The sequence below is a fragment of the Sprattus sprattus genome, assembly GCF_963457725.1.
Source record: "Sprattus sprattus genome assembly, chromosome: 14".
NCBI lineage: Eukaryota > Metazoa > Chordata > Actinopteri > Clupeiformes > Clupeidae > Sprattus > Sprattus sprattus.
In genome coordinates this window covers 11,532,396-11,548,420 of record NC_137912.1, presented here as the reverse complement: position 1 = coordinate 11,548,420, position 16,025 = coordinate 11,532,396, and the positions used below count along the sequence as shown (strand labels likewise).

Sequence of the window (16,025 nt, the reverse complement as noted above, 5' to 3'; positions counted from 1 at the left end):
TACTTAAGAACTCGTGCACGTTGCGCTCGTGCACCTGACTTTAAGTTGATGGTTGGGAAACGCACGTAAATACAAAGTGCTACTTAGTGTACGATGTCGCGAAAATCCACGTAGGCCGTTAAGATACATCGTTATCGGGAAACGAGGCCCAGATCTGATACTATTCATCTTGCAAACTATACCTACCTTGGAGTGTTACAATAGCCAGTATCATTTTATTCCATGTGTCCATCCAGGCAAATTGGTGGATCCAAATGTTATTAAAAAACAAGCATATATGATGTAATTTCTTTGTAATCAACCAAAATAATGTTAAGTGTATGGGTATTTTTCCCAGTAGGCCACTGACCGATACGTGCGATCCATTGAGTGGGCAATGCGGTGTGTACTGAGTGGGCAGCGCGCTGTGTACTTAGTGGGCCGCGCGCCGTGTATTGAGTGGGCCGGTCTGACAGTAACTACCGGGCCACTTTTTCCCCCCAGTCCGCCCCTGAATAGGCCTAGACACTGTAGGTCACATTAAGGTATGGGACTGAAGGGACCGGCCATTTGGGATTAAGACTTATTATAAAACAATTGGGTTCTAGCGCGTAATTTAGCTGTTTCTGATTGGACGAGAGACGTTCCATGCTATAGGTTATTCGTCAACATACCTACAGTTACGGGTCTTTTCACAGCTAAAAATAAATCACTCCGCGATGAAACATTTGCATTGATGATAACCAAAGTTTTTAAAATTCCAAACCAAGAAGTTGACAATGGAACTATTTTTTGTTGCGGAGAAACAATGGCGAAATAAACCATTTTGAATCAATAACTTTGTGTTGAAATGTTAATTTGTTGACTGTAGAATTGTTTTATAAAAGCAATATAGCACTCGTGGGAGTGGGGTAGGTAAGGGATAATCCCACGGGTGTTGTTGCCTACGCCACTCGGCCTGGCGGCCTCGGTGGCTACGGCCGAACACCACCCGTGGGATTATCCCTTACCTACCCCACTCCCACTCGTGCTATATTGCTTAAATAAGGATATGCCATAGTCAATAATTCAATGTATCTTATACCTAGTTACTTAAGTTAAAATGTAGTTATTTCTGGACAGAGAGAGATTGTCCTGGGGAAAGAGGTGTGACAAGTGGTCACTCCCTTTTCCCCATCAATGGGCCTTGTCTCCATGACCCATTTGAATAGACGATAACACCCCTTAATATCAGTGTATTTAACACCCTGTCCCTAGAGGGATAATTAAGATATGCTGAAGGTGAAGCGCTGAGAGGCAGTGTGGATTTTCAAGCCTCTGTCTCAACAATGTCGGCCGTCATTGTTCAAGAATAAACCTGGATCATGACTGGCAAATCAAGACTGGTCTCCAATATATTGGTTAAAACGAATTACCATTAGGACATGGGCTGAAGCAGTGCAGTAGGGTTTAGGGGGATCTATTAGCAGAAAAGGAATATAGTATTCATAATTATGTCTTATCACTTTCACACACTAATCACACAACCAAAGAGGGCACACTTCACCCCGCTACTCATTGAACTCCACTGGCTGCCGGTAGCTGCTCGCATTAAGTTCAAGTCACTTATGCTTGTCTACAGAGTGCTTGCTGGTTCTGTTCCCACCTACCTCAATGCTCTTGTGAAGGCAAATGTTACACACAGGACGCTGCGCTCGTCTAGTGAGCGTTGTTTGGCACTGCAACCTGTGCAAGCACGACAATCCAGACTATTCTCATTTGTAGTTCCACATTGGTGGAACGAACTGCCTAGTACTACCAGAGCAGGGGCGTCCCTTTCTACCTTCAAGAAGCTTTTGAAGACCCAACTCTTCAGAGGGCACCTCCCTTCCTACCTAACTGGCACCTGGACTTATGCTTAACCTGCACTTCTTTTTCTTTCTATGTCGTTTTTCTATTTCTTATGTAAAGAAGTATTTATTGTTACACCAGGTTTTTATTGCTCTTAGCTTGACTGTTCTCTCCCTTGTACGTCGCTTTGGACAAAAGCGTCTGCTATATGCAGTGGTGGGTAGAGTACTGAAAATTGGTACTCAAGTAAAAGTACAATTACCTCCTTCAAAATCGACTTGAGTAAAAGTAAATATTCCAATTGGAAAACTTACTCGAGTAAGAGTAAAAAAGTACTCTGTTTGAAAGTTACTCAAATTACAAGTTACTTTTTTGTGTTGCACAAGAAATGCACTCTTGACACATTTCTTCACAAGTTGCTTCATTGTATCATGTATGGTTTTTTTTCATTACACATTTCATAGATCGCATAGAAAATAACAGTAGGCCATTAAAAAGATTGACCATGTAGGAGATCTCATTCTTTCTCATGGAGGGAAATGCCCTCTCTCTCTCTTTCTGACTGCAAAAGCATTGTTATTTACAAGATCATCCCGGTTAGAGAAAAAAGATGCCATGAATCACCTGCCATTTTACACAGTTTTGACTTATTCGTGCTAGCAATTCTGACAGTATAACTTAGCTGCCATTTGCAAGCTAGCCAAGTAAATAAACATGATGCTGACGGTGAGTTGCACAAATATTATTACATTGGAGTGGGGGCTGCCCCAGGACTGTCAGGAGGACCAGTAGTAACTCTAGCTTCGTCCTTCTTCTCATCCATAGTGGCGGCGATTAAAGTTATAGTCGTAACGGTCGACCTGAAGTAGTCTCCTGCGCGGCTATGAAATGACAACAATGTTGCAACCTGTGGAGGGAGCGTCGATAACGCATAGCTAACTGACCTCTCCGTTTGTACCCTCTGGTTGCCGTGTATGCTTGTATTCCAGTAAACAAAGATATGTGTACTTTTATCACAATACTCATTTTAATGAAAGCACGATGGAAATTTAACTGAGTAAAGAGTAGAATTCTAGTTCAAATATTTACTCGAGTAAGAGTAAAAGTGCAGACTTTATAAAGGAACGCAAAAAGTACTCGTTACCCGAAAAATGTACTTTTTTACTCATTTGTAAATGTAATCACCTGTAATTACATAGTGTTATTTTTCCATTAGCTTAGAATGAGCCCCTTGTATCTACAAAGGGAGCAAGTCCGCTATGTTGTGCCATCATGTTTCAAATTAAATTAAATTAAATTAAATTAAATTAAATTAAATTAAATTAAATTAAATTAAATTAAATTAAATTAAATTAAATTAAATTAAATTAAATTAAATTAAATTAAATTAAATTAATATATGCTTCATCCTGTCTTCTTACTTTCTTTCTTGCCTTAAAATTCTTATACCTAATTTATTCTTTTTAAGTTGAGCAGACACTGAGCACAGGAGATTTCATTACTGATTAATGCCCTTTTCATTATTACATGACAATACACTTCAAACTTGAACTTGAAACAACTGCAGCCCAGAACAGGCAAACCAAAACACTATTTGCAAGGGAGCGAATCACAGACTGTCTCTTTAAAGAAGATCCCTTGGCTTAAGGTTAACCCTTTCAACAACTGAGTAGTCACTAACAGTCAAAGCAGTCGAGCTTCAATGGCTATTTTGTCATTTGAATTCATACTGGGTGATTTTATTATACTTTATATCTCTTAGGCTTTGTGCTGCCATCTCCACTAAAGAGGAACTGATTTACGTCGTATGCCAAAAGTATGGTTGCATCTCTTGAGTCTGTCAAAAAGACCTAAAAACACTCTCTTTTTAATCTTTTTGCATGTTGTGTTTTGGTCAAAACTAGAAAATGTGATTGGCTAATGATATACGCCTGGGGACATTTTTGCTTGTATTGTTTTAGTTTTTTTAACAAAAGTATTAGTAATTTCTCATAAATCATTGACCTCATAATAGGTGGATATTTGACCCTAAATGATTTCTAATACCCGTTCTTTTCAGGTGCATCCTCAAAAACCATCAATGCTGCCACTTATGGAAAAGTTACAATACAGCCCCTGGTTGAAGGAGAGATAGAAGACATTCTGTGGAAACACAATGGCAACAAGATGGTGGAGTGGGAAAAAAAGGCTGTAATTGTCAGAGAATATTTGAAATTCAAGGGGCGGATAAAGTTGGACGTAAAAACTGCGGATGTAACCATTTCAAATTTGACCAAAGTTGACAGTGGATTCTATGACGCAGATGTTCTAATTAAAGGATATTTAATCCACATATGGCACAAAGTTGAAGTAACTGGTAAGCATAACAAGCTTTATTCACCTAATGGCACATCCTGAAAGGGGAACAGTCATTCTTTACAGTCACTTTACAGTTATTGAGGTAAACAGACACAGGTCTAGCTCTGTAGAGAAAACAAGCGGTTTACTTTGATGCAGATTCTTACCCCATAGCTATTTTGCGGTTGCCGGTTATAGCGTTGTAATTCAACAATGGACCAATTTTGATTGACAATTGTCGACAAAAATACCTTTACTTGTATAAATGTATGTGATGTTAAATTAGATAATATTCAGGCTCAGTTTGATTTAACATTTATGTCTCACAACCAATTCAAGCAGTAAACCAAATAATTCCATTGACTAGAAAAATAAAATAAATATATTCAATACATATTATGTGAGTTATGAATTTTCTGTAATTACACTGTTCTCAATCTTTCACCTTCAAATGTTTGTCCTCTACCGTCTGTCCCCCCCCCCCCCATCCCTATTACATTTCCTCTCCTCCCTGTTTTATAATACTTTTGTAACATTTTATGTGTTTGTTGTAGACTCTGTCACTAAAGCAAATGTCACCTGCCTAAGCAATGCAACACTACACTGTGAGGCAGAGGGTGACTTTCTGGACTACAGTTGGTCTGGGCCTGGACCTGGACTGCAGACTGGAGAGATGAGGGGTCAGACTGGACCACAGATCAGTAAGGAGAACCAAGACTCAGTCTACACCTGTGTGGTGAACAACACAGTTAGTGACAGCAGTGTGACCTACCATGCCAGTGACTGCTTTACCTCAGGTGATTATTTCCATTTCATGCTAAATGGCCACGTGGAACTTTAAACAAAAACACCTCACCATTCACAGCAAATATAACAATAACAGTCATTCTGTTGTAAATGCAGGAGATCAGCTAGGTGTAGTCCTAGGTGTAGTGTGTGCTGTTATTGGAGTCATTTGTGCTGCTGCTGCTGGGTTGGGCTGTTATTGCTATAAGAAGAAATCAAGAGGTAATTCTCTACAAATACAAACTATATATGTGATTTCATATGTAGAATGAATATTCCTATAAATGCATCAAAGTTATATATTTATATCTGAATAACAGGTCAGGAACACACTGGAAATGAGAACGAATGCGACACAACTGGAAAGATTATACCCAACCCAAAGAAGGAAGAGACTGTAGTACTGCTCCCTGGAAAAACTTCATCTTTTGCAGTAACACAAAATACCTTGGATCAATCCTTTAACTCAGTTGAAGGTGAACCTACAGGTCAAGTTCAAGGCAGGGTAAAACAATTTGAAGGAATGGCTGCTAGGAGCCCAACAACATGTTATGTTCCTATGAATGTCCCGGGCTCCTTTAAGGAATCATACTCTGCACCGAAGCCTGATAAGAGTGCTGATCCTGATCATCATGCAGATCCCTCCTCTGGATCGCCCAGACTGTCTGGAGACGCTGATCATACATTTACTGATGAAAATAAATCTCCCCTTTACGGGCCTGACGCCACAGCCAGCCCTGACGCCACAGCCAGCCCTGACGCCACAGCCAGCCCTGAGGGCACAGCCAGCCCTGACGCCACAGCCAGCCCTGAGGGCACAGCCAGCCCTGAGGGCACAGCCGGCTCTGATGACGCAGCCTCCCCTGACGCCGCAGTTGCCCCTGATGCTGCACCCAGCCCTGATGCTGCATCTACCCCTTATGCTGCAGTTGCCCCTGACCGCAAACCGGCACTGACGGAGCAGCCGGCTCTGACGCCGCAGCCAGCCCTGAAGCCGCAGCGGCCCCCGAAGCCGCAGTTGCCCTTCATGGCGCAACCGGCCCAGACACGGCAGCCGCCCCTAACACCTCAGCCGGCCCTGAAGCCGCAGCCGCCCCCGAAGCCGCAGTTGCCCTTGACGCCGCCTCCACCCCTGATGCCACAGTCGCCCCTGATGCCGCACCCGGCCCTGACGCCATTCCAACAACTTGTTAGTGATGACAGTGAGTCTCCCCTTTATGGCCCTGACACCACAGCCAGCCCTGACACTGCAGCCGCCCCTCTTGCCACACCAGTCCGTGATGCCACACCAGGGCCTGATGCTGCATCTACACCTTATGCTGCTGTTGCCCCTGACCACGCAGCTGGCCGTGACCCTGATGGGGCAGTTGCCCCTGACACCGCAGCCCCCCCTGACGCTGCATCCGGCCCTGGCGCTGCATCCGCCCCTGATGCTGCAGTTGCACCTGATGGCGCAGCGCGCCGTGAGACATCATCTGCCCCTGACGCCACAGCCGACCCTAATGCCCCAGCCGCCCCTGATGCCCCAGCCGGCCCAGACAACGCATCCGCACTTGATGCTGCAGTTGCCCCTGAGGGCGCAGCCGGCCATGACCTTGATGGGTCAGTCGACCCTGATACCGAACCCGTCCCTGACGCCATAGCCAGCCCAGACACCGCCCCTGACGCTGCAGCCGTCCCTGACGCTGTTCCAACTTGTAATGTTCACATGAATGGGCCGGGCCCCTTTAAGGAATCAGACTCTGCACCAAAGCCTGATGAGAGTGCTGATCCAGTAGGTCCCCTCCTTTCCACATGACAGTGTGGAGGGCACTTGTGAAACAAACACAGGGACAGTGAAACAAAATCATCAAATCCCCCTCTGGATCAACCTGAAATGCCAGCACAATTGCCAGTAGCATGCTATCATTGTATAGCTGGCTCAGACACCTCGCAATTCCCCTCAGACATTTTTTTGTGTATTTCTCTGTAAAACGTTCTCTGGCTATTTTCATTTGTATCAGCATTAAAATAGCGTGACAGCAGTCGAATATTCATCTTGATGAGGCATGGGACACCTGAAGAATCCACAGATAAATCCTCTGAGTCAAAACAAATGACAAAACATGCACATAGACATCTCTGTATGTTCTTAACTAGCCAAACACTTCTTCATGTTCTTTACAGAAGAACTGGACTGATTCTTTATGACTCACAGAAACAAGGCTAAAAGACCCTTTTGGACAGTAGATACCGGTAATCTACTTGCCTACTTGCAGATATTGTTTGGAGTAGATATTATTGTTATCCTCTTGGTTTGTTTAAGACAAAGTATATTTGAGAAAATAGTTTGGCGTGTAAATATCTAAAGAGATGAGCACTGCTGGATTGATTTGAGAAAGTTCTTGCATTCTGTCACTGTAATGTGAGGCATGTGGACGTGCTGCTTTGAAGATATTCTGATTTAACTATGTGCTCCACAAACACCTCTTTCATTTAATGACATACAGCATGTGTGATATGTGTCCCTAAAAACCTGCATATGTTTGGTAGCATTGCTAGATGAACACTAAAGAAGTCCATCTTACCAAGCATCTCCATCAGTCACAAAGAAATGCTACTGCACTTGGAGTGCCAGTATCAATGATGTGACAGCAGGTGGCCATATTTTCTATCATAAATCATATAATTAGTTATACAACAGTTGATGTTATTGGCTATAATACCTTTGTTTAAAAATAATAATAATGTCATCCAAATCTTTTTGATGCACTCCCCTTTTCAATTTGTATGTTTTTACTATTTTTGTAATGTAAGGTTTTTATGCATGTTCAGATTTCTTTTACATTTAAAGCATTCTTCCTTTTGAAAGTCTTGTATGTACCATCAATTTAACTTCTTCCTCTTTTTCCTCTATTTATTTAACTTCTGATCTGTAATGCTCTGAATTGTCATTTTGAATTAATATGAATGAACATGCCTTGCTTTACTTAGTCTCAATTATGGGGTCTTTCATGTCACCAAGTTTTTATTTTGAATTACAGAGTAGTATCACTTTTATCCAAATCATGACATCAATGAATCCAAAGCATTGAGATGCTGGGTGGCCCCTCATGCTGCCATGAGGAAAGAGCAGATGGAAGCTCTCTTCAGATTGCAGTCCACATATGTCCACCAGCTCATCTCTGAGAGAGAGAGAGGTGAAGAGAGAATGTTTAAAAGAGTTTTACAGGCGGTGGTGTAGTGGTCCCTGGGGAAGTGGGTATACTCTTAATTTGGCAATTTTTAAGCAGCCCATACAGCACAGGATAAAAACCATGTTTTGAGAAGTGGGTAAACGCAATGCTGACTGAAAAATAAGTGGGTATACTCCGTATACCTGCGTCAGTGGCGGCTGGTGGTTTTTAAAGTGAGGGAGGAAGGACTGTGCGCCGGGTTGCCATTGGCCTGCTTATTCCGTTGGTGGCATAAGTATGTGAGATACAAGTTGTTTCAGGGTGTTTTTGTGGACTACAGTACTACAAAATAGCAGGCAGGGATACAATTGATACAAAGCCACCAGTGTGGCACCATTGTACTTAAAAAGCTGGTGGGCAGCATGTCTTTGGACTAGACAAGGCCAGAAGGAAAGGATGCAAAGCCAATTAGTCAAATCAGGCCTACTCTTGATTTGAAAAACTACATTCTAAATTTTGGGCCTACAATTTGGCCTATTTCCCCCCTCAATTACTAAAGCTATTGGTTATTATTTGACTCATTTTATTTTCAGCTGCAATTGTTTTAAGAAAAATTAAGACACAAGACCAAAAGTGATGCCATTTAAAATGCTCTGCATCATTCACTATCATCCTTTCCACAATATTAAACAACAAGTTACAAAGGCAACAAGTAAGAGAACATTATTTCAGAACTATTAACATGGGCTGTTATATTAGCCTAACATTGTTTGTGGCAAATGTGGATGTTAATGGATGTTTCAGAATGTTGGTCAATGTGTAGGCTAATTAGAATAGATACGAAACACATCGCGTTCTGAAACATTCATTAACAATTTCCATTCAGAATTTCAGCTGAACGTGAACAGTCAGACTAACAATAGGCGTATGAACGATTTAAAAACAAAACAGTACAGTCGAATGGTTTTACCAATGGGTTTAGGGACTTGGATTTTTGGAACAGGTTTCCCTGTTGTTTTGATACTAACCTTCTCTCTGTAGCTCAATGAATGAAACGGTTTGTTCAATAAAACATGAACAATATCTTCGTTTTCCATTGCACATCCTCTTTATTTGCCATCTTTCTACAACAATCTTTGACATGTTATCGATAACCTTCTGCAGAATGGTATTAATGTCTAATCCCCTCCCTCCAACGCCAAATCCGTTGTTTATTGGTTAAGCGATGTTGGCGCAGACTCAGACGCTAGGGATGTCTTTCCTCCCCTGGGCAATGTCACGAACCGCCAGTATCAGGGACAGATTACATTGATCTCAATGGGAGCCAAAGGGAGGACGTCCTCTGTGCAGTAATTTCTTGTTACGATAGGGGGTGCTAATGTTATTTTAACTTACGGAGACAAATTATAATATGCATAGTATTAAATACTGATATCAAACTGCATTTTTAAAGGAGTTTAGTCAGTTCAATTACAAAAATACATTTCTCAAAAAGTTTTGGGAGGTTCTTCCTCCGTTTCCTCAATGGAAGAACCTCCTCTGACCTGCGAATACCCTGGACTACACCACTGATTACAGATGGTCTTCTTGTCATAGTTTAATGTGAGGTCTGCGGTTCTACCACATATACATGCTCCAACCCTAACTCTACATGCTGGTCTCTGTATGCTGGTACATGAGCTTTTGTTCATGAATAGAAAGGTGAAGAGTGCTGATATCTCACCCATTCTGAACGTCTCCACACATGTGACCCTGCCTCTCTGCAGATTGGGATGGCCAGGCATCCAGTCAGTGTAACCCCAAGAGGAGCCGTCTAGCCACTCATACTGCTAAACACACACACACACACACACACACACACACACACACACACACAAACACACACACACACACACACACACACACACACACACACACACACAAAAGGGGGGAAAGATATGTGTCTTTGAATGTTGACCCTAAAAAACACTTCTGTTGACAGTACCCAAACTGACCAAATCATGCCAGTAGGCTCATATCATGGAATTCAGTTGCTGATATTGTTACACAGCTGTTTCTTTGATTGATAGATGAGCAGGAGCAGGAGGTGGGGTATTCATTTTTGACTCCTCCCAGCCAGGTTAGGGCAGGGCTGTTACTGGCTATCATAGCCATGGAGACGATGCGTGTGTTTAGGTCGGCAGTGGTCACTGTAGCAATATGGCTATCATTATAGACGTCCTGACAGAAAGACTGAGACAACATGTGTGTGTGTGTATGTGCGACAGAGAGAGAAAGTTTTAGAAGTGGCTCTCACCTCTGCCTCACTGAAGGTCATAGTGGTTGGGTTGAACTGGTAACACCTGCCATCAATGATTTCACCTGAGCACGTCACACCCACAGGGAGTGTCTCCTTTAACCAAACAGCTTCAGCAGAAAAAGGAGAGTTTTTACGCCAACGCTAATCTACATCTATGGGCTCATATACTGCCCACACACTGCATGCAAAACTAACCTGTGTCTGTCTGCTTGGCTGGGTCTATGATGTCGTTCCTCATTTTAAAATGGGAGTAATCCAAACTAGGGCTGAACTAACCTGGGTGAGGAGAAGAGCCTGCTAGAGACAGACCTGAAATTAATTCTGTATCATCGAGACACAAGAAAATTAAAGAAATTCTCTTTGTAAGTGGTTCCTACTTCTTTTCCTTTACCGCAGCTAAAGTAAGGTTTGTAGTATAGTAAGCATTCGAGGGGGACAAAAATACCTTCATGTGCTTATAATAGGTAACTCGGTCATGAAAGATCCTGTGTGAAATATTACTCTTAACTAGGCTCCAGGACGGGCACCGGAAACAGGGCTATAGCATGAATATAATCTGAGTTCAAAGAGCAATTTCAACTTGCTTTAGTCAAACACTTTTTTCTTTCTGATGCATTGCCAATCGTTCCAGTTTCTGCATTGTTGCTTTGTTAAACTCGGGCAGCCTACAGCTGGCAAAGTGGCAAATTTACATCGGGAATAGATGAAACGCATAATCTAATGGTCAGTCAGTGACTTGAGTGATAAACTGGTAATTTCATTGCCACAAGTTTGGACAATTTTTTGCCCTCTAGAGCAGGGGTCCCCAACCTTTTTTGCACCACGGACCGGTTTAATGTAGGGATTTTTTTTTCACGGACCGGCTTCAAGGTGTCATTTTACACGTCATCCATTCATATTGATGTGAATCATTCAATTGCACCCGTGAGGCAAGCGCACATTTGATAGAATGATCCCCGGTCTGCTCATACACAAAAGCTAACATTAACGTTAGGTGGAGTTAATTTGCTGCCAATGCCATTGTATTACGAACGTTAAGTGCATGAAAAATACAACTCACCAAAACTCTGATTCAGTGCTTGGTCTCCATGTGCCGAAGCAGTTTTAAAGGCTTCATAGGTGCTAGCTTGTCGCCACATATTAAACAGAGCGATTATTGGTGCGTGAGAATCACCTGTTGCGATAAACCCGTATTTTAAGTATGACTCCTGGTATTGTCTGTTGAAAGAAGCTTTCTTTTTTTGAGGTAGTATGCTCCTCTTCTGGCTCCTTAGTTGGCCTTTTCACCTTTGCAAAGAAGCTCTCCAAAGATGTTTTTTTTTTTTTTTTACTTTAATTTTCGCTAGATTGTGGGCTTATTTTTTGAGTGACGTATCACTTGAACGAGACAAGCGTCTTGACGTGACAAAAGGCACAGGCGAATGTGACGTCCGGGAAAATCCGGTCGTTTTTAAAAATAAAACACCTTTCAGACGCTAATAATTAATACAGCGGAATTGATATAAATTATTTATTCTTTCTGTGCGGCCCGGTAACAAATGCCTCACGGACCGGTACCGGGCCGCGGCCCGGTGGTTGGGGACCACTGCTCTAGAGGACTCACAGCCAGTTTTCTATAACATTTTTTTCTGTGTTTTTGTTTTTGTTTCCTCAGTTGTGACCTCACACCTTTTGTGTTTACTTCCAGCCTTTGTTTGTTTTGCCAATATCTATACTAAACTGTTCACCAGATGGTCATATGACTCATTACCCAGCATAAGTATTTATACCGGCCTTCTGGCAAACTCATCACTGAGGCTTTGTGTTCTTTGTGCTAGTTGTACCCCCTGCTGGAGGTACCTTTTGTCTTTTTTTTTGTGGACATTCTTGGTTTTCTCTTTGCTTGAGCACTGTAAGCCGCTTGAGCCATTTTTGTACTTGTATTTTTGATACAAATTCCCTGTGATTATCTGCCCTGTTTTCCCCGCTTGAGATGTCTTCTGTTTTTGCACGTTTTTCTGTGCTTTTGGATGTGTTCTTGATTTTGGAAATTAAAAGACCACGAATGTTCAATCCCTGACTCCGCCCTGACTTTCAAGTTGTTTCATATTGAAACATAGGCTAAAGAATCTGACTCCAACAATATGACTCCTCCCTAGAAGGTAAGAAAAGATGGTGCATTTGGACCCATTTTATCACGGGTTTGTTGTGGAAAACGAAGAGAAGTCAGGTGTTGTCTGTGAGTGTCATCGAATGTTACAACTGGCCTCTTACCCGGTCTCCCCTAATACTGGGAGTTGTGACAAATCCAAGCGGTTTAAAAAAAAACCCACTACGCTTATGTTATCTCAGAGGTGTGGCCAAATGAGCCAGTAGTTGGACTTTCACCTTGACAGCCATTAGGACTTTTGTCTGAAACAGATATTGAGACTGACATTTTGAACTTAGCAAGCTGATGCCATTACAGGTGTTGTCTGTGAGTTTAATCGGATGTTTCAACTGACCCCTTACCCTGTCTCCCCTAGTACTGGGTGTTGTGAAATATCCAAGCGGTTTTGAAAACAACTACACCTGTTGGAACACCTTATCTTGTCTGAGGTGTGGCCAAATGTTCCGGTCCTTAGTTGGACTTTCACCTTGACAGCCAGGAGCACTGTCACTGTCACGATCATGACTGAAGGATTTCCGAAGATGAGGATTATTTTCTGCATTATTTGGTGTCTGTTTTACGGTAAGCATTACACTTGATATGTTTACAAAATATAATCTTACAGGCTATTAGTAAGCTTAGTGCTAAGCCTAACACTCATGAATGTTGAAAAAAATGATTTGACGTTCGTGGACTCGCATTTGACAAAACGCCCTAGATCCTGTCGAACTGGCTCCCAGAATAATTTCAATCAATTGTGGATGTTCTCGTTCAATCCTCACAAAACCGCTTTCAGATTTATTGTGCAAAATTTGTATCAAGAAAAGGTCTATGATAAAATAGTTATGTCGCAGAGGAGAGCTTTTTTGTAGTGCACGAGCTTAAGTCTGTGTGTTTTCCCAAAGCTACAAGCATTGGGTGCTTTGTCCCCGGGCCGAGCAAGACACATGACGGGCATGCTGGTTAATAAGCCTATATAACATACTGTGGGTCACATAAAAGGTATGCGACATGGGCTGAAGCAGTGCAGTATATAAGGTTTAGGCTGATATATTAGCAGAAAAAGAGTAAGGAGTGTTCATAATTATGTTTTCATTATTGTATAATCGCCTTTAACTACAAAACGCTGTGTTTCCGATAGCATACAATGAGCGCTTAGTATCTAGGGAGCAAGTCCATCATGTTGCGCCAAAATTTTTCAACTGTAGCCCAGAACAGGCAAACCAAAACACTGGCACTAGAGAGGGCCTTTCACCTTTGTATGGCACCTGATGGCCACCATAGCCTCTCCTGCACTCTTGGGAAGGGAGAAAATCACAGCCTGTGTCTTAAAAGAAGCACATTGTGTTTTGGTCAAACTTACAAAAATGTCATTGGATATGATATACGCCTGGAATTTGTAGTCTGTGTCTTTAAAGAAGTTCCATTGGCTTAATGCTAACCCTTTCAATAACGGAGTAGCCTGCACAGTCAAAGCAATTAATCTAATATGGTCATTTTTGTATTTAAATTTATACTGAGTGATTGTATTATACCGTATACCTCCTAGGCTCTGTGCTGTCCATCTCCAAAAAAAGGAAAACTGATTTACCACATATGCCAAAAATCAGGGACGTGCACAGGAATTTTGAAAGGGCAACACATTATTTTTTTTTTCACCGCCGCTGCCAAGCCCCCGTTCCCTGATCGCAAATTTTGACAAACTCTCACTAACCGCCGCTGCCAAGCCCCCGTCCCCTGATCGCAAATATATTTCCTTCGGAGGGGCAACTTCAGTCGAAGAGGGCAAACGGGCAATTGCCCGAGCAACCTTAGCCCACTCCTGTGCCCGTCCCTGCCAAAAATACAGCTGCATCTCATCAAGTCAAAAATACCACAGGTCAATCAAAAACTTGCCACTAAGCGCACTCTCAATCATGTTTTTTGCAAGTTGTGTCTTGGTCAAACCTAGAAAATCTCCTTGACTAATGATATTCGACTGCTTGTTTTTGCTTGTATCTTCTTTGTTTGTCCAACAATAACACGACATTTCTCTTTAAACATTGGCTTCATAGTAAGTGCATATTTGACCCCAATGGTTTCTAATATCGTTCTTTTCAGGTGCATCCTCAAATACCATCAATGTTGCCACTAATGGAAAAGTTACATTACAGCCCCTGGTTGAAGGAGAGCTAGAAGACATTCTGTGGAGGCACAATGGAAACAAGATGGTGGAGTGGGACAATAAGGCTGGAAACGTCAGTGAATATTTAAAATTCAAGGGGCGGATTAAGTTGGACGTAAAAACTGGGAATGTAACCATTAAACATCTGACCAAAGATGACAGTGGGTTGTATGACGCAGTACTGATAATACAAGGAAAGTTAATCATCAGAAAGCACAGAGTTGAAGTAACTGGTAAGCGTAACTTTATTCAATTAATGGCACATTCTGAAAGGGAACCAGTCATTCTCTACAGTCTCTTTACAGTAAGTGAGGTCAAAGGTCTATATCTGTAGGGTCCTTTCCATGTTGTCAGACACTTATATTACCATTATTATTACTCTCCTCCCTCATAATGTCTTATAATACTTTTGCAACATTTTATCTGTTTGTTGTAGATCCTGTTACTGAAGCAAAGGTCACCTGCCTAAGCAATGCAACACTGCACTGTGAGGCAGAGGGTGACTCTCTGGACTACAGCTGGTCTGGGCCTGGACTGCAGACTGCAGAGATGAGGGGTCAGACTGGACCACAGATCAGTAAGGAGAACCAGGACTCAGTCTACACCTGCGTGGTGAACAACACAGTTAGTGACAGCAGTGTGACCTACCATGCCAGTGACTGCTTTACCTCAGGTGATTATTTCCATTTCATGATATAACTATCTTCAATTCTATTATGAAAGCATGATGGTATTGCTGTTAGTTCAGCATTGTACAGGCTATTGCAGGTTACAGGACTAGATGGAACTTTAAACAAAAACACCTCACCATTCACAGCAGATTTAACAATAACTCATTCTGTTGTAGACGCAGGAGATCATCAGCTCATACTACGTGTAGTGTCTGCTGTTATTGGAGTCATTGGAGTCATTTGTATTGGTGCTGCTGGGTTGGTCTTTTACTGCTACAAGATCAAATCCAGAGGTAACTCTCTTCAAATACAAACTATTACAGTATATGTGATTAAATATGTAGACTGAAGATTAGTCTAAATGCAAATCGAAGTAATGTATATATCTCTGAATAACAGGGCAGAAACTCACTGATCCTGATCATCATGCCGGCACTCGTGCCACAGATACACAATCACATGAAAGGCTGGAGGAGATTGTGTATGTAGGAGACAATTTAAGTGGAAAACCAATTATAACAGACAGTCAAAATGAGAACAACCGTGAGACAACTGGAAACCCAAAGAAGGAAGAGAGTGTACCATTGCTTTCTGGAGAACCGCAAGGTTCATCTTGTGCAGTTACACGAAATACCTGTAATCAACCCTTAAACTCAGTTGAAGGAGTACCTAGAGT

General features: G+C 42.1%; 1 protein-coding gene across 1 annotated transcript in view; it reads left to right on the top strand.

Annotated features, from left to right (window-relative positions):
* The window catches only part of LOC308374885 (CD48 antigen-like), a gene marked incomplete at both ends in the record, with an annotated part of 39,583 nt that extends 24,206 nt beyond the window's left edge, over nt 1–15,377 (top strand). Inside the window, 2 exons of the mRNA XM_080850846.1 lie at nt 14,615–14,911; nt 15,115–15,377. Of these exons, the coding sequence (XP_080706972.1) occupies nt 14,615–14,911; nt 15,115–15,377 (560 nt within the window). The remainder of the gene's footprint in view (nt 1–14,614; nt 14,912–15,114) is intronic.
* Nucleotides 15,378–16,025: the final 648 nt, after the last annotated feature.